Source organism: Scyliorhinus canicula, chromosome 11 (genome assembly GCF_902713615.1).
Source record: "Scyliorhinus canicula chromosome 11, sScyCan1.1, whole genome shotgun sequence".
Lineage (NCBI taxonomy): Eukaryota > Metazoa > Chordata > Chondrichthyes > Carcharhiniformes > Scyliorhinidae > Scyliorhinus > Scyliorhinus canicula.
Genome location: NC_052156.1, coordinates 111,240,431 through 111,259,259, shown reverse-complemented (window position 1 = coordinate 111,259,259; position 18,829 = coordinate 111,240,431). Strand labels below are relative to the sequence as shown.

General features: G+C 46.1%; 1 protein-coding gene across 1 annotated transcript in view; it reads left to right on the top strand.

Annotated features, from left to right (window-relative positions):
• Nucleotides 1-18,829, top strand: part of pde3a (phosphodiesterase 3A, cGMP-inhibited) — a 558,970-nt gene that overhangs the window by 494,621 nt on the left and 45,520 nt on the right. Inside the window, 3 exon segments of the mRNA XM_038811086.1 lie at nucleotides 12,434-12,485; nucleotides 14,303-14,548; nucleotides 16,687-16,824. Of these exon segments, the coding sequence (XP_038667014.1) occupies nucleotides 12,434-12,485; nucleotides 14,303-14,548; nucleotides 16,687-16,824 (436 nt within the window).

Here is an 18,829-nt window from a genome sequence, read left to right as displayed (position 1 = left end):
TACCCAAATGGTAACAGAGTCCCGTAGCAAGCGGTTTTAAACCGGATGTTTCCTGGCACTCAGAGTGGCGAGAAACACCATGCTATTGAGCACCCATTTGGGTAGATATGGATAACGCCTGGACGAAGCCGCACTTAGTCCAGTTTCCTACACTGACGAGCTCTGCTTGCCGAAACTGCTTAGTGTAGAAGGAGATTAATGGCGACCCGATTTTGCGACCCCTTGGTACGACCCACAAATCCCCAACTCACCCACAAGGGGGTCCTCAAACCTCCCCTCGCAATCCCCCGCATTTGCACAAGTTATCCCTGCGCCCGATCCAAGCACAGGAAAAATTCCAGCTTGGCAGTGCCACCCCGAGGGGAAACACCTGGAGGCCTCCAATCCTCTCGGAGATCCACATCTGGTCCCCATTTGTGGAGACCAACAAACAGCGCTCAACCAAGATCTTCTTAGATCCCATCGCCTTGGGTAGATCGTGGGAATGCATATTAGAATGAGACTTTTTGCCAAAATGTGATCTGCCCACAAATGGCGGGATTCACATCTTAATGTCTTGCCAAGTGTGGCGAACCAGGTAGACCCCGGAAGGAGGATCTCCTGGCATTTACCGGTAACGTTGCGCAGCGCCGCCTTTCAGGCTGGTAGATCATGCCCATGACATCCGTCAGACAGTATGTTCTGTTCAAGTTATTGTGAAATGACTTTGGAATATATCTCAATTTTGATCTCAATTAATTTTTGTACACAGTTTTGGCTCAGTGCCCTGAGAGAGGAACTTTCAGCATTTCAAGTTGCATTACGGTCCTGCCGACAGGAGCCTCTGGTCCTAAGCGACCCCGCCCGCGCCAGGTTCCTGGAGGCGGGACAGGAGAGCTGCACAAAATGGTGTAGACATCGGTAGAACCAGAAGATCTCACCGGCAAATTGTCTCTGCCGCTGGAAAACTCACCACGGGGGTGTGGATCCGGAAAATCCCGCCCATAGTCTGCATAGTCACATTTCCCTGAGATCCTTCAGTTGTGTTTAATGTTGCAAATGAAATCTGTATAATCTAGGCATGAGAGTAATCAGAAAGAAAGAATTGTGCTGTATTTATATAACACATTTCAGGACTTCAGGATGTTCCAGATTGCTTCACAGACAACAATTACTAATTCAATGTAGCAATAGTGGCCACATTATCCAAATGGCCACAAACACGGATATGATAAATAAGAAGATAAGTTGTTCCGTTGACATTGATTGGCTGATAAATATTAGCTTGGACATCAGGGAAAACTCTCCTGCTCATCTTCAAAATAGTGCGATGGCATTTTTCTGTGCCCATGCCAAGCCACACACCATCTTGACTTGGAACTCTATCGCTGTTCCTTCACTGTTGCTGGGTCAAATTCCTGGAACTCCCTTCCTAACAGCACTGTGGGTGTACCTAGACCACATGGATGGCAGCAGTTGAAGAAGACAGCTCACCACCACGTCCTCAATTCGTGATGAGCAATGAATGCTGGCCAAGCAAGTGACCTGAAAATCCCAATGAGTCAGTACGTAAAAAAGACACTTGGAATTGCAGGCAGTGATTTTGCAGTGCCGACACCAATATTGACCCTCACTTGCATTATTTCATAAAGGTGCTGGGCGGGATCTTCTCGCCCCAGACATACCTGCTCAAGGTAAATGGACCTTTCAATGGTCCGTCAAGTTGTCTGCCCCACCCACAATGATTCCCACAGCGGATCCGACCATAAAATTTACCTCGCAGTTTCCGTATTTAGAAGGCAACCAGGGCTGGGATTCTCCCCTACCCGGCGGGACGGGGGGGTCCCGGCGTGCCGGAGTGGCGTGAACCACTCCGGCGTCGGGCCGCCCCAAAGGTGCGGAATTCTCCGCACCTTTAGGGGCCAAGCACTCACATTGAGGGGCTAGGCCCGCGCCGGAGTGGTTCCCACTCCGCCGGCTGGCGTGAACGGCCTTTGGCGCCACGCCAGCAGGGCTGAAAGGACTTTGGCGGCCAGCGAAAGTCCGCGCATGCGCCGGAGCGTCAGCGGCTGCTGATGTCATACCGGCGCATGCGCAGGGGAGGGGGTCTCTTCGGCCTCCGCCATGGTGAAGACCATGGCGAAGGCGGAAGGAAAAGAATTACCCCATGGCACAGCCCCACCCGCCGATTGGTGGGCCCCAATTGCGGGCCAGGCCACCGTGGGGGCAGCCCCGGGGTCAGATCCCCCCCCCCCAGGACCCCGGAGTCCGCCCGCGCCGCCAATCCCACCGGTCAGGTAGGTGGTTTAATCCACGCCGCCGGGAGAGGCCTGTCAGCGGCGGGACTTCGGCCCATTGTGGGCCGGAGAATCGCTGCGGGGGGCCCGCTGACCGGTGCGAGGGGCCCGCCAACCGGCGCGGCGCGATTCCCACCCCCGCCGAACCTCGGGGGGCGGAGAATTCAGGACACGGTGGGGGTGGGATTAACGCCGGCTCCGGGCGATTCTCCGATCCCCCGGGTGGTTGGAGAATCCCGCCCCAGATCACCATTCCTTTTTTTTAAAGTTACCTTTCTCAGTTGAATTCAAAGAATAGAAATGAAGGTTGTCTGACTTAGACCCTTGGTGATTTTAAAAGTGTTAAAAAGGGAATGTACAAATCAATGCAGCACCAGTACACACATCTGATAGTGGTGTGCTTGCTCATTCTCATGGCTGGTTTTGAAGCTTACAAATTTTAACACAACTCCGCAAATGAACAGGTGTTTGGAAAAGTCAGAGAAAATCGTTGCTTCTTAGCAGCAACAGACCACCATTCCGATAAAGATTTAAAAAAAAGAATTTTGCAGATTATGGGATTTGGAGCCATGAAGCGATGTGCGTGTATTCCTGAGGGGTATGAAGTTCAGGGATTTAATTTTTTTTAAATGTTGCACTCCCTGCAGATACTGAGGATGGGAGTGCAAATTGTTCCCTTGTTTTGAACTAGGTGATTGTAAATGGCTGCAGCAATTTTTTTTTAAGTGTTTTGAGTTTCTTCACACCAGAAGGGTATGCGAAGTTATAGGTTACAAAAGCTTTTTGCTTGGGGAAAAGCAGTCTGTGTTTCTTTTCCAGACTTCATTCTAAGTTGCCCAACATACAAAACAAACATGATTTGAGTGAAAAACAAAGACAGCACAATTGGATGCACCTATTCCTCTGCACAAAGTAAAATGAAAGGTTCTGATGGTGAGAATGCATGAATGAAATCTCTTGGGTTATAGAATCCCCACAGTGCAGAAGGAGGCCATTCGGCCCATCGAGTCTGCACCACCACTTGGAAAGAGATCCCTACCGAGGCCCAAACTATCCCCATAACTCTACCTAACCTTTTGGACACTAAGGGGCAATTTAGCATGGCCAATCCACCTAACCTGCACATCTGTACCGTGGAGGAAATCGGAGCACCCGGAGGAAACCCACGCTGACGCAGGGGAGAACGCAGGTTAGGTAAAGCAATTCCTAGATCAATCCTACCCTTCGCAAACTCTCCCCCCTAACTTTCCCCATAAAACCAAAGTTTCTGTGTCTTTATCTTTATTTTTTCATTCTTTTGATTGTTGTCAGTCAGTTGTGTTCACATTGTGATTGGGGCTGAAGGGGCTGCTTCATACACTTTGCTTCTCCCAAGGTGAAATCTATCAGTTTAGCACATGAAAGGGTGCCTCCTAATTTCCTGAGGATTCAGCTGACATATTTCTTACAGCAAGTACGGCATTGAGTCATACTGATCTGTCACTAACTTGCATTAACTGTCGGGTGCTTGGAGTAAGGAGGGGTTAGCCCAGCCGTGTCTCATATCTCATTGCTTCCTCTCGACACACTAAGATTGCATCTCGTTGGGAGCAAGGCAGCAACCTTCAAAGAACAGGGGTGGTTTCTGTCTTCTGCCTGTGGGATGTTCTTATCCTGTCAGTAATAATTTCATTCAACGAACAGATACGCCTCTGCAATGGCAAGATGTCATCATTGCTTAGTCACTTTCCCCCACAGTTAAGGCACATGTTATCATTCGTATATTACCTACTTCCTATTGTGTTTAGAATTGTTGGCCCTGCCCAACCAAAATAGCAACCAGATCATTGCGAACAGACCAGTTGAATGTTGCACCGAGAGTAGGATGTTGAGTGGAGATTTGATAGAGGTGTTCATGGGGGTGGATCTAGACACAATGGGATGGGGAGAAAATATCCCAATCGGTAGAAAGGATGAGAACCAGAAGGCACTATTTTAAGATGATTGGCCAAAAGAACCAATGATGAGTGGATTCTTTCTTTCTTTCTCCTTCCCTTCGGGGATGTTTGGATGCTGCTCTGAGTATGATGAGGAAGACTTCCATCAGTGGATTATGGAGAAACAATAGGACTGACCTTTCCTACCACATAAAATATGGGTTGCCTCATTCTGGGAAAATGGATGTCAGGGACAGGAATAAAAAGGAATGAAGGAAAAATATTCAAATCTCAGTAAAAAACAGTATTGGGACAAGTAATGCTGGAGTTCCATTTTAAGCGATACCAGATCAGTTTGGACATGTTTGACTGGTATCCTTCACTTTCAAGTTTTACTTTTTTCCCCCCTTTTGGGTGTGTAGGTCAGCATCACCACTGTAAAGCAACCTGTAAGTTTTGTCTTCATAGAGCTCCATAACCTGTACAAAATGACTTAGCAAAGGCCTGTTACCTTTGTGCTGGCGGAGAAGGGATTAAGCATTTATTGAGTATGGCATCAGTTTTCACCACATGCATTTCACTGAAGTCACTGTGAAGAACTTGTATCATCCACCGAAGCTTCTATGTGAAGACAACATTGTCCTCATGCATGAACAGTACGATCAACCTTTCAATGCCTGTTGGAAAATAAGAGCCATTTGGGCATTGTATGTGGAAAAGGGGTTAACTTACTTCCAAACCCGCGACATTGAAAAGATACTACCAAATAAAAGTTTTGATTACGTCTGAAATTTTAACTTGCAGACAAAGATTGCTCATAAACTCTCGATGTTTACATATTTGTTCCGGGCTAGATTAGGTATCATTGACAAATTTGAAGTTGTTATTCCTCTCTAATAAACATGAATGCTTCACAGACAATGTAAAACAATTTGTCCATCTATCTGGATTCTTCCAGGTCAGGCATCAGCCTATTTACATCTAATTAGCATACCAGACAGGTATGCTGATTAGCATATATTTGGAGGCTTTCATTTCACAGAATCATAGAACGATTACTAGAGAGAAGGAACGGTGTCCGTGCCTGCTCTCTGCAGGAGCAACTCAACTCCCTGGCCCTTTGCCATTAACCGTACAAATATTTTCTCTTCAGGTGCTTATCAAATTCCCTTTTTTTTAAATCAATTTAGAGTAACCAATTCATTTTTTCCAATGAACGGTCAATTTATTGTGGCCAATCCACCTACGCTGCACATCTTTGGATTGTGGGGGCGAAACCCACACAAACACGGGGAGAATGTGCAAACTCCACACGGACAGTGACCCAGAGCTGGGATTGAACCTGTGACCTCGGCGCCATAAGGCAGCAGTGCTAACCACTGCGCCACTGTGCTGCCCATCCAATTTCCTTTTGCAAGCCATGATTAAATCTGCCTCCATCATACTCTCAGGTAGTGCACATCCAGGGCGGTACATGGCGCAGTGGTTAGCACTGGGACTACGGCGCTGAGGACCCGGGTTTGAATCCCGGCCCTGGGTCACTGTCCGTGTGGAGTTTGCACATTCTCCCCGTGTTTGCGTGGGTTTCACCCCCACAACCCAAAGTTATGCTGGTTAGGTGGATTGGCCACGCTAAATTGCCCCTTAATTGGAAAAGAAAAATAATTGGCTACTCTAAATTTATTTTAAAAAAGGTAGTGCAGAGCTGATCCTAAACGTCACCGTGTGACAAAGAGCCAGATTTCCCCCCCCCCCCCCCCCCAAATGCGGCATGTTGTCTGGCGCCATGGACAGCTCACCATTGGCTGCCGCCAATATAATAATAATAATGATAATAACTTCTGGTCAAGGTGATATCCATGGCATTTGACGTGGTTTGTCTCTGCCACGCTGCTGTGGAACGCACCATGGGGTGGGGTATCCTTTGCCAGCACCGAAAATCCCCACCGGCAGGAAGGGCTGGAAAATCCCATCCGAAGTTTTCCCTCAAGTCATCTTTTGCCAATCATTCCCAATTGGTGACCTCTGGTTCTTGACCCTTAAGCCAATGGGGATGCTTTCTCCCCATCTATTCTGTCCGAACCCCTCCTGATTTTGAACACTTCTAACAAATTTTTCTCAACCTTCTGTTCTCTAAGGAGGACAATCCCAGCTTCTCTAATCTAGCCAAGTAACTGATGCATCCCATCTCTGAAAATATTCTTGGAAATATTTTCTGCTTCCCTTCTCAAGTTTTCAGACCCCTCCCAAAGAGCGATATTCAGAATTGGACATAATTCTCTATCTGAGGCCGAGCCAGCATTTTATACAGGTTTAATACAGCTTCCTCGATTTTGTGCTCTGTTCCCTTGATTAAAAAAGATTGACTCATTATGGTTGCCTTCAGTTCCTGCCGCTGCAGGAGTTTTGTGCAGCAAAAAATCAAGGAGTAACTGCCCACCATTACCCAACTGTGGTGGAGGTCCCTGTCTGTGGGCCACGTCCTGTATGATTCTGAGCTCTGGGGTCCTGCTCACCAGGTGTGGAGCGTAGAGATCAGAAAGCTGTTATTATCATAGAATTTACAGTGCAGAAAGAGCCCTTTCAACCCATCAAGCCTGCACCGGCCCTCGGAAACAGCACCCTACCTCAGCCCCCACCTCCACCCTAACCCCGTAACCACACTCAACCAATTTTTGGACACTAAGGGCAATTTAGCATGGCCAATCTACCTAACCTGCCCATCTTTGGACTGTGGGAGGAAACCGGAGCACCCGGAGGAAACCCAGGCAGACACGGGGACAATGTGCAAACTCCGCACAGACAGTGACCCAAGCGGGAATCGAACCTGGGACCCTGGAGCTGTGAAGCAACTGTGCTAACCACTGTGCTACCGTGCCCCCCATTTATGATCGGATTCAGTCAAAGATCGGCAAAGTGTGATACATTGAAGTGGGAGAGACACAGAGCTAATTGCAGCAATGGGAGTAGGGGATACAACACAAGGTGAAAGAACTTTCATACATGACCTTCCGCATCCCTGACAGAAATAGCACCTCTGTTCATGAGGTTTCCCAGCAATTTAATTGAGAAACCCTTTATCGAGCTCCGTCCTGTCCGTTAACTAGTTGCAATCATAATCTCTGTATATTCTATCTCTCCAACATCCTACACCATTGCGACATGCAGCTGGTCGTCTATTGGATGTCTGCATTCAGTTGCTGTCATAACATATGTGGAAGCATTCATTTTGACATTTTACAGAACATAGTTTAGCTTCATACATTATCATATATACAGAATAATGTATGCAACTACTATAACTGTGTCAAATCAGGCGCCAAACTTGTCAGCTAAGATAACATGAACCAAGGAAAGCCCCTGAGTAAGTGTATATAAGATAAATATTTGGATAGGTGATGGCAATAGCAGTAAAATAGCCAGATATTAGTAACTAAAATAATTGTAAATATGTCCAGAACAAATTTAATTCAGTATTTCAAATCAAAACCAGATCATACAGCTCCAGCTATAGATATATTCACCAGCATACCACTTCTTCAGTCATCACTTGCTAACGAGTATGATTGTCAACCTAAGAAACTCCATGTTACTGGTCATGGGTCTGTGTTTCCTTGCATGGCTGATGAACCGAATCCAAAGCTGCATCTTCGGCCGTAAACTTGGCTGGTGATTCTGGGAGGTGGGATTGGTTCTTGGACTCTAGATCGCTCGAGGTAGATGCCTGGTTTGGGACATCTTTAAAAGTTGGCATACCATTGCACATCAGCAGATACACGGTCCTTGACAGAGGGTAGGTCCAGTTCCAGTGGCAAGGGAAACTCGACGACTGCGATCTCCCTACTACTGCAGCCTTCATCCGCCATCGCAGCCATTGATACCATATGAATATCTTCCCCCTGATCCACAGTTGAGGATTTGATTTGGCATGTGCTTTGTCTGGTTCCTCCCCTCCAACCTTACCATCATGGGTGACCCTGTCAGGAGCTTAAGATTCCTGACAGCATTGCTCTCCGGAATATTCAAGCCTTTCCAACACGGCAATGTGGCCATCCACGAAAAGGCACACACCACTAATAATGGAAATTTGCCAGAGTGTTGGTGTATATTTCAGTGGGTAAAGGAATGGGATGGGTTAAATACAGTCTGTGGAAAACAATGTGCATGTAGAAAGCATCTTCAATGGTGTAAAATGTCCCACAGGAGTGTTATCAAAAACCATGCGCGGGATTCTCCGACCCCCCCGCCGGTGCCATTGACAGCACTCACATTGTTTCAGATGGTCCGAGGGATGTTCCTTAACTGTAGCGGATTCCATGCCCTGAGTGTGCACTTGGTTTGCAACCATGGTCAGCCCAACATCTATGTGAGTGCCCGATAACCTGGCTGCACTCAGAATGCCACTGATCCGATCGCTGTACCATACGTACTTGAGCCCCCGCATCGAAGCAGAGGGTGCTTGTGGGTGATAACGGTGATCCACTGACCACCTAGCCTGTGATTGAGGTCAGTAACACATGTACAACTGATCAGCATTCACATAATAAGAGCCATGCTGCCACGACGAACGGAATTGTAGGCCATCATTCTTAACCCATGCTTCCACTGCCTGGACCATTCTTGAGGAACCCTGCAGTACTCTCCAGAGCATGTGTCATGATTTATCATGGTCTGCTGCGTCCTTCACATCCTTGTCATCATGAGGGCACAGCCATTACCACCAGGTTGTGGAGAGAATAGGTCGTGGTTATGTTAGTTAGACAAGGATGTTAATGATGATAGAAGCATGACCTCAGGGTCAGATGATCAAGAGACTCCAAGAGAACAGACACAGACATTCTATGTCCAGAGAGCGATTTACGTGCCATGGGGTCTTGGATGCAAATAGAACTAAATTAATAGTTTCAAGAAAAACTATATATCGACTATCTCCAAGTCATTCATTGAGCAAGTGAAACCTCATTGAAATATGGTGGTTGTACTGGAGGCCAAGGAACTGAGGCCATAGATCGGAAACCCTTGGATGAAGACCTTGGAACAGGTTGACTTCACAATGAAGTAGGTCAAAAATAAAACTTCTTTTGGCTGGGGACAGTGAACCACACATGATGTCAGGAGCCACTGACCAGCCACTATCACTTCCACAGCCCTGCCAACACATTGACAGTTCTCAGCAAGGACCTCAATGGGACCTCTGGAGGGTGACAGTTTGAAAGGTACCGAACAGATTCGAACTTACAAGAAAAAGCTGGGTCATCACCCTGCTATACACTCCTAGGGCCATAGCTGAATATCTCCTGGCAAGACAAGGGGTCCAGGAGGTGGTTATGGGGGCCTCCAATAATCACTGCAGCCCCAAGATGAATCTTGAACGTACAAGATTCAACCAAAGGCTGAGTGAATCAATTTATTAATGACTTGTATCTATCTTAAATGGCTAAACAGACTCAAAGGTGTGAATGTCCTGCTCCTAAACTCCTAGAGATTTTGTACAAAAGTGGAGGTCACCCAAAGATTCCGAGATAATCCAGGCACTTTTCTCTCTCACTCTCACCGGAGCTCATTCCACCCAATTCAGTCCAATAATTGGCAGATGGGATCCTGAGTGAATCACTTCCGCAAATTGAATGGGCCCCTCAGGCCACCCCAGCAAGCGCAAGCAGCAGATTGTTACCCACCCGCCATTTTCAGGATTCCACCGCTGTGCTTCAACAAGGCAAAGAGGGCCGGAAATTGTCCACTCATGTTTCATCAGTGGAAAAGGACAGGGGTCGAGGGAATCAAATCTTCATGTAAATAACGAGATTGGAGCTCGGAGAGGACCCTGCACTGTTACTGACTTTCTTTTAGTTTCCCACTAATTTATCTCCCATCTTCCAGATGTGTGGAGGGAATGTGAAACTCCAAACCTCAACAGCATCCAAACTTGGAAACAGCTGACTAACACATCTTAAGAAGGATTTAAGTTCAATCCGGAGATGAAATGGCAAGCTTATGCAACGCACCAAAGTGCTGGCCATTTATTTCAGCCACCGCTGAAATTTTGTTTTCATTCAACATATTTGCTGAAATTTGAATTGAACATGTTTATCAAGCCGATGAATGAGCTCTTCTTTCGGTGACCTGTTGAGGCCATTAATGACGTATTAGAAGGTATGAGTGGAAGGGCATTTTTTTTTGTTGCAGTTTATGGGAAAAGTTGTTTTGAACAAATGGTGAGTCCAAGAGGTTCTAGTGTCGGCGCATCCTGCTGCTAATGCAGATGACCGGGATTGGTTTTTTTAAAAGCTTGTTACATTCCCAAAATATTAGATCTGAGCCAAGATACATGAGAACACTTCAGGCTATGTTCACAGAAGACTACAGAGTGGAACAGTGGTTGCAGTGAGAAAGGCAATGCCGAGACTAAGCCTTGTTTACATGTTGGAATCAAAGCAAAATACTGCAGATGCTGAAGAGCTGAAATAAAAGGACCAATTGCTGGAAAGGATCTACCGGTCTGGCAGCATCTGCGAAGAGACTTTTTCGGAACTGACAAACTGTCAGGATCAATGCTTTTATCACTGAAACAGTTTAATTAACTCAAGTCCGAAATGGGGATGGGAAACCTGTTACTGCATAGAAATAGAAATGATATACAATAAAGAAACAGACCTTTTAGCCCAGCTTGTCCATTCTAGAGGTCCTGCTCCACACAAAACTTATCCCATCTCTCCATCTACTTCTTTCAGCACATCCTCCGATTACCCTCCTCTGTTTATGTAGCTTTTCTTTAAGTGCATCTATGCCACGGACCTCAACAACTTCACATGGTAATGCATATCATTGCTGGTCATGGGAACGCCGCCAGCTGGATGTTCCCCTCCAAGCCACTCACCAGCCTGGCGTGGAAATATATCGGCCGTTCCTTCACTGTTGCTGGGTCAAAGTCCTGGATCTTCCTCCCTAACAGCACAGTGGGTGCACCTGCACCATGGCGTCTGCAGCGGTTCAAGGACGCAGCTCGCCACCACCTTCTCAAGAGTAAATTAGGGACGGGCAATAAATGCTGGCTTAGCCAGTGACACACACATCCCATTGATAGATTTTTAAAAAAATCAAACCTTCAACAATCCCTGAGTAAAGACGTTTTGCCTAATTAACCTGTTGGATGTATTTGTGACCATGGCACTTATTGACTACAGATGGTAACATCTCCTCCGCAATTGCCCTATTGAATCCCTTCATAATTTCAAAGACCTCTATTGGTGACAACTCAGCCTTTCCCTTCTCCATCGAACAATGTTACAGCCTATTCACCCTTCCCTGATAATTACATAGCAATGTCATATGATTACTTTATACTTTAGATATTTGGGCTCGAATCATCCAGCCGTTCGCTGGAAGCAAGATTCTATGGTCCTGCCGGAAACGCTCTCCATGCCTGTGGGTTTCCCGGCGGCGTGGGGTGGCTGCAATGGGAAATCCCATTGACAGCGGCAGGAACAGAGAATCCCGCCGCCAGCGAACGGCGCGCCGTCCCCTGCCAACGATAAACACATAGCTGGTGGGCCGGAGAATCCAGCCCCTCCTTTCTTTAGCGCATTCAGTAGAATGGAATAAAATGACAGCGATAACAACTTCTTTTCAATTCATTCAAAGAAAATGATCCCTACGCGCAGCTGCTGATACTTGGGATAGCGAGTGCCGATCGCCCACCATCCTCAAAACTCTACCCCAGGTCCTTAATCTCAGGGGTACAGTCACACTGGAACACTCCTGCAAATCTCCTATTGATAGAATGGCATTGGCAGAAGGCCCAAAGTGAACTGTGCATCCTCTTGGAATGGAGTAATCTAACTCAGAGTATAAAATAAATGAAAGTAACATTTTAAAAGTTGTGATAACATTCTTCATTGCTTCCAAAAGTGAGCTATACACCCGGCACAGTACAGTGGCCATCCACCAATACCCTTCCATCTTTGAGATTTGATTATTTCCTTATTAATACTGCTCACAATAAACGTGTCAGAAAGTTAGACAATACCTTGAATGCTTTCTGAACGGAGAATCTATTTTGGCATCCTTTGAGATGAAACCTTGCCACCAAGTACTTTGGTTGAAATTACAGATCGTTCTGATATTAGCTAAGGGACAGTACTCTGCTCCCTGGATGATCGTAAATTCGAAGCAGATGAACGAGGGGCGAAACAGAGCCATTTCATTATTTGAGGACTTTATTTCCATTTCCTTTCATTCCAGCTGTGGACGACCACTCAACAAACTGACGCATTCGGACAGCACAGGGGATCGAGTTGATGCACCGGGAATTCGCTAAACGAAGTGGTGAGCTGGTTATATCAAGCAACCCTTCCCTGCACGGTACTGAACCGGGAGTTACATTGATTCACCTGATAGTTGTACCTGTTGTTTATCCATGGAGGTATCTAGGCAGGATACTGAAGTGTGAGATGCGCCTGTGCTTTATTTGATGATTTAGTACAGCTCCTGTGGAATACACTCAGTTAAGGGGTTTTTCAGTGGGGTGAGGCTGAGTACTTGAGTGGGGGCAGTTAGCGTTGAATGCTCGCATTCCTCCAACTCAAGCTCACAACAGCTCGCATGTGGCTTTCCTCTCGTTTTTTCAATCTGTCCTCTCTGCGATTCCTGTGGCTAGCCAGTAAGGCAGACAGTCCATGCCAGTGTTTTCTCTCATAACCTGTGTCACATGCTCTGCCGGTGTTTTAAAAATTCATTCTTGGATTTGAACATCATTGGCAAGGCCAGCATTTGTCGCCCATTCCTAATGCCCTTGAGAAGGTGGTGGTGAACTGTTATAATCCGTGTGGTGTGGTACACCTGCAGTGCTGTTTAGGGAGGGAGTTCCTGGATTTGACCCAGTGACAGTGAAGGAAGTGCAGTATAATTCCAAGTCAGCAGGTGAGCGGCTTTGAGGGAAACTTGTAGGTGACGTTGTTCCCATGTGTCCATGGTGGTTGGCCTTCTAAGTTGCAGAGGTCACGGTTTTGAAGATGCTGTCAAAGGAGCTGTTGTAGTGTATCAAGCGACACTCAACACAGAGACAGTAAAGGTCCAACCAAAATAAGACTTTATTTACCAGTACGTTGGGCAGCAGAGTGGTGCAGTGGTTAGCACTCCTGTCTCACAGCACCGAGGACATGGGTTCGATTCCTGCCCCTGGTCACTTTCCATGTGGAATTTGCACATTCTCCCGTGCCTGGTTGGGCTTCACCCCCACAACCCAAAAAGATGTGCAGTGTAGGTGAATTGGCAGCTCTAATTTGTCCCGTAATTGGAAACAAATAATTGGGTACTCTAAATTTATGAAAAATCTTTTTTACCAATACGCAAACAGGGCTACAACTCAAGAGACTCTTCAGCGAACTAAGTTTGTTTTACATATTTATACACTTTACAATCGTTCTTGTTACCCGGGTATCCAGTTTGTCCACATGACCACAAACACTACTTGATAATTACATTATCGATGTCTTAATAGATGACTAGACCAGTCTCAGTTGAAATAAACGCCTTCTTTGTAAAGCTAATGCACAGCAATTATCTCTCTGTAACGCTAAACAAGTTTCTACTTTACCGACATTATCGTGGGTTTTATCTCTTTGTGCAGTTTCAACTGCTCTCTCAGCCTGATCAGAGTCTGATTTACGCTTGAATTAAATACGTGTTTAACCCTTTGAATGCCTCAACCTTGTGTCACCGTACACTAAGCTCCCAGCCTGCTGTTTGCCTATATACCCTTCAACATATCTGTCTGGTTGTCAAATTACTTTCTGTACTTATGTACCCCTACAAGCATTGGCAGGTTGCTGCTATGCATCTTGCAGCTGGTACACACTGCTTCCACTGTAAACAGTGGCAGTAGTAGTGAATATGAAAGTGTTGAACGGGGTGGCCCTAATGAAAGCTGCTTTGCTCTGAATGGTGTTGAGCTTTATGAGTGTAGCTGGAGCCGCATTCATCCAGGCAAGTGGAGAGTATCCCATCATGCACCTCACTTGAGCCTTGTGCATGGTGGAGAGCTGGAAAAGACCTGGTTCGGAACATAATTTATTGGCATCTAGTTTCTTCCACCCTGAGTTATTAGCCAAGGGACCACGTACACCAAGATTACAGGATCAGTACTGATGACTATTGTTCCTTGCAGATGATCCTGCACAAAGCAACATCTGACTACGACAGCACCATGAAACAAATAACAGCGACAGCAGTGACATCACACAGAACGATGACGAGCAGGAGTCCTGTTCAAAAGGATTGGTGCAATCCCTCAAAGGTTCTGAATGCAGAAACTACAGACCAGAAAGCCTTATGTTGCACCATTTGATTCCTACTGAGGTACTTCATTGGAATAGGTTTGCGTTGTGTGAAGCTGCGAAAGCTTTGTAAGACGGGTAATGAAGTGATTGGGATTCACCATTAAATACTACCAATGCCTTATCCATCACACTTCAAACCGTTACACATTTCTGTCACACTCGGCTCAAATGCCCTTTTGAAAAAACATTGACGGATGGACAATTTCAGTTAGAAATATGAAGAAATAAGATAACTAAACATTTGCCAATAGTTTCTGCGGATCCTTATAAACTCTCCCCCAGAGATGGAGCTTGAGATTTACAACAGTCACCAATCTAAGGACGAACCTAGCTGTATCAGTGGGTTTTAACTCCAGGGACTGGTTTACATGCTGAGGGTGAAAATATCGGGGGACAAGTCTGCTTGGCCACCTTGTACAACTTTGATGTTTTATACGACGGCCCTTTGTGGTAAGAGGTGGGGTTCCCATCCATCTCCAGGTGGAAGACCAGCCTCACAGAGCTGCCAGCCAATCGGAGATAAGCAGCTCATCGCCACACCTGGATCAGTGGCCACTGCCAGTATTGCAGGAGGCCCAGGCGGAAGAAGAACCATGAATGCCTCCAAACCCAGCTAAGTCTGGGATCTGGCCCCACCAGGCGTCGGAGAGGGGATCGGCTGTGGAAAGGGGGCATGTTAGATATGGCAGGGGGGGCACAAAAAGGGTGGAGGGAGGACGCAGGGGTGCAGAGGTGTGAGGAAAAGGCCTCCAATTGGCATGGGGGATCACCCACTCCACTTTTGTTGACCAGCAGCCCGCAGGGTTAAGCCTGCCAGGCTACATATCAGAGAATTCCTCTCCTGATGCCTGTGCAATCAGAGCAAGTGGCTGGATGAGGCCATTAATACCGGGCATTAATTGCCACTTAAGGACCTCAGTTACGCCACGGGCAGGCAGGCCACCGTGCCTCACTCCCATTGCCAATAAAATCGTGACAGCGGGCATGTGCCTAATTTATTCAGCTTTGACCCACCCTGGGCGACAAGTGTGAGACAGGAAAAGATTTTATCACAGTCTGAAACTGCTATCTCAATAGGGAAATAAGAATAAAGTCAAATGTTTTGTTTTTTTAAACTTTAAAATCTCTATGTTTTAAATTATTTACTGAACAAGCCCAACGTGGTGGAGAGTCAAAGTTGAGTTTGGAGAATGAACTGGTGAATTGCGCTATCTAGTGGCCTAAGTCTGTAATTACAGTGAAAGGAGCTCATGAACTGTCCTGTTCACCAAATGCTATTTTTGAAATGAAAATCTGACCATATATGCATAAGATTTTTCAGTGGAAGGATCCAATATAATTATTCTTAATTCCTTGATTCAGTAACGAGGCTGGCATTAATTATTTGTCCTTTGTTGCCCTCATGCCACTTGCTATGCCAATACAGTAAGCCGTTAAGAATAAACAGTGCTGGGACAAGAGTCACAAGTAGGCCAGGCCAAGGTACAGCAAGTTTCCTCTCCTCAAGGGAATTGAGGACTATGGAGGGCTGGTTAGGCAGACTAGTGCAGTTGAAGCCTCAATCAGGTCAGCCATGATTTTATTGAATGGCGGAGTAGGCTTGGTGGGCTGAATAGCCTACTCCTGCTCTTATTTCTTTGACTTTAATGAGCTTTTGGACTTTTATGGCAGTCCGTCAACTCAATGGTTACTTCTGCTGTTCCCGCCTGCTCATTCCTAGATGACTTTTAACCGATTTGAAATTCTCCTTCTGTCTTGGTGGAAATTGAATGCATGTTCTATGAATTATGAATCCATAGATCCTTACAGTGCAGAAGGAGGCCATTCAGCCCGTCAAGTCTGCATCGATCCTCCAACAGAACACCCTAACTAGGCCCACTCCCCGCCATATCCCCGTAACCATCACATCTTTGGACTGTGGGAGGAAACCGGAGCACCCGGAGAAGCCCACGCAGACACGGGGGGAAAGTGCAAACTCCACATAGACAGTCATCCAAGGCCGGAATTAAACGCCGATCTATGTTATAAAACCTATGTTGCGCTCAATTCCATCAATTTCCCAATGGCGCGTTAAGTTAAAATTGCACAGGCAAGAGTCTTTTTGCATATATAGAAAAACTTCTTCATTTAAGGTAAACGATTCTTTTTATTTTCCAGGATAAACCAATTCTTGCTCCAGAACCTCTGCTGTTAGAAGGCCTTGAGCCATTATTTACGCAATTGAACAACTGGAATTTTCCCATCTTTGATCTTGTGGAGATGACAGGCTCAAAGTGTGGCCGGATCCTCAGCCAGGTGAGGATGTGCTGGAGTATTGGTGTTTTCATAGAATGCTAGAATGGTTACAGCACACAAGAACACATTTCAGCATGTTCTTGTAAATGCTAGCCCTCGGCTATTTGCCCGTAGCCCTGAAAACGTTCTCTCTTCAGAAAATTATCCAATTTCCCATTTGGAACCCATGATTGAATCGCCCTCCAACATGTTCTCAAGCTGCGTATTCTTTTCATAGTTTGTCAAATATATTGTTAGGATAATACACGGGTGAGGGGCATTGTTTAATTAAGTACTTTGACTACGTATAAATAGGGGGCAACAGGGACACTGTGGGAGAGGAGATTTGAGGCTGAACAAAGTCAATAAACTCTCCTAGTAAGGAAAAGTTCTGTGTCTTGATTTTGACTTCAACAACCAGTGTGGATCCTGGTGATTCATTCCAGATCCGAACCACTCATTGTTCTTTCTCCTCTTTCTTAAATCGGTGTCCTCTGGTTCTTGATTTTTTCGCAAATGGGAACAATTTTGCCCCATCTACGCTGTCCAGACCCCTCATGATTTTGAATACCTCAATTAAATTTCCTGTCTTGCACGGATGTATAAAATATTTCTATTGTTATGAATGCTCAATGTAGGTGGGGTATTGGTTGGCTGAATATCACATTTTGTTCTCTTTCGCCACAAGAAAATTAAGTTGATTTTTTAAATCAAACATCCAAATTAAATCTTTTCCTTCTCTTAGGAGTTACATGGTGACAGAGGAATGGGACACGGGTGGAGTGGCTAGGGAGGGATCGATGGGAAATGTCAAGTCACGATGATGTTCCAACCCGTCTTGATGTGTGGTGGACCTGATTGGCTATTTGTTGTCAGTGTTTTATGTTTGTTTTTATTTTATTAATTTACGGGATGTGGGCGCTGCAGCCCAGGAGTTGTAGGTATACATACGCACAGTGCTGATAGGGAGGGAGTTCCAGGATTGTGACTCGGCGATGGTGAAGGAAGAGCGATATATTTCCAAGTCAGGATGGTGAGCTGCTCGGAGAGGAATCTCCAGGTGGTGGGGTTCCCATATACCTGCTGCCCTTGTCCTTCTAGATGGTAATGGTTGTGGGTTTGGAAGGTGCTGTCTAATGAGCTTTGTGAGTTACTGCAGTGCATCTTGTCGATGGTACACACAGTTGCCACTGTTCGGCGGTGGTGGAGAGAGTGAATGTTTGTGGAAGGGGGAGCAAGTGGGTCACTTTGTCCTGGATTCTTGAGTGTTGTTGTAACATCTGTCACGATAGTCTGTAGCTTCTGCCCCAGGCCTCGCTTTAGGTTACGCCTGAACCCCACTCACCAACCCCTGGCTTAGGGATGATCTTATAGTGGTCTATAAAATAATGAGAGGCATAGATAAGGTAGATAGTCAACATCTTTTCCCAAAGGTAGGAGAGTCTAAAACTAGAAGGCATAGGTTGAAGGTGAAAGGGCCCAGAGAGACAATTCTTTCACACAGAGGGTGGTGAGTGTCTGGAATTAGCTGTCAGAGGCAGTCGTAGAATCGGGTACGATTTTGTCTTTTAAAAAGCATTTAGACAGGTATACGGGTAAGATGGGTATAGAGGGATATGGGCCAAATGCGGCCAATTGGGACTAGCTTACTGGTAAAAACTGGGCGGCATGGACAAGTTGGGCAGAAGGGCCGGTTTCCATGCTGTAAACCTCTATTACTCTATGACTCTACTTGAACCCCATAAGCATTCTTCTCCTGATCTGGGCCTCAGCCTCCAGCCTCATTGCACAAAACTTGGATTGACCAAAATAATCACCACATCTTCCATAGATTTACTTACCAGTATTAGCAGTCCACTAACATGCTGGAGGACACTGTATTCACAGGATTTTATAACCTGACAGCACAGAAAGGGGCCATTCAGCCCCAACAGCCTATCGCACCATTCAAGTCAAGGCTGGACTGCACCCCAGCTTCATTTACCTGTCTGTGATCCATGTCTGTCGATCCCCTTACCTATCAAGC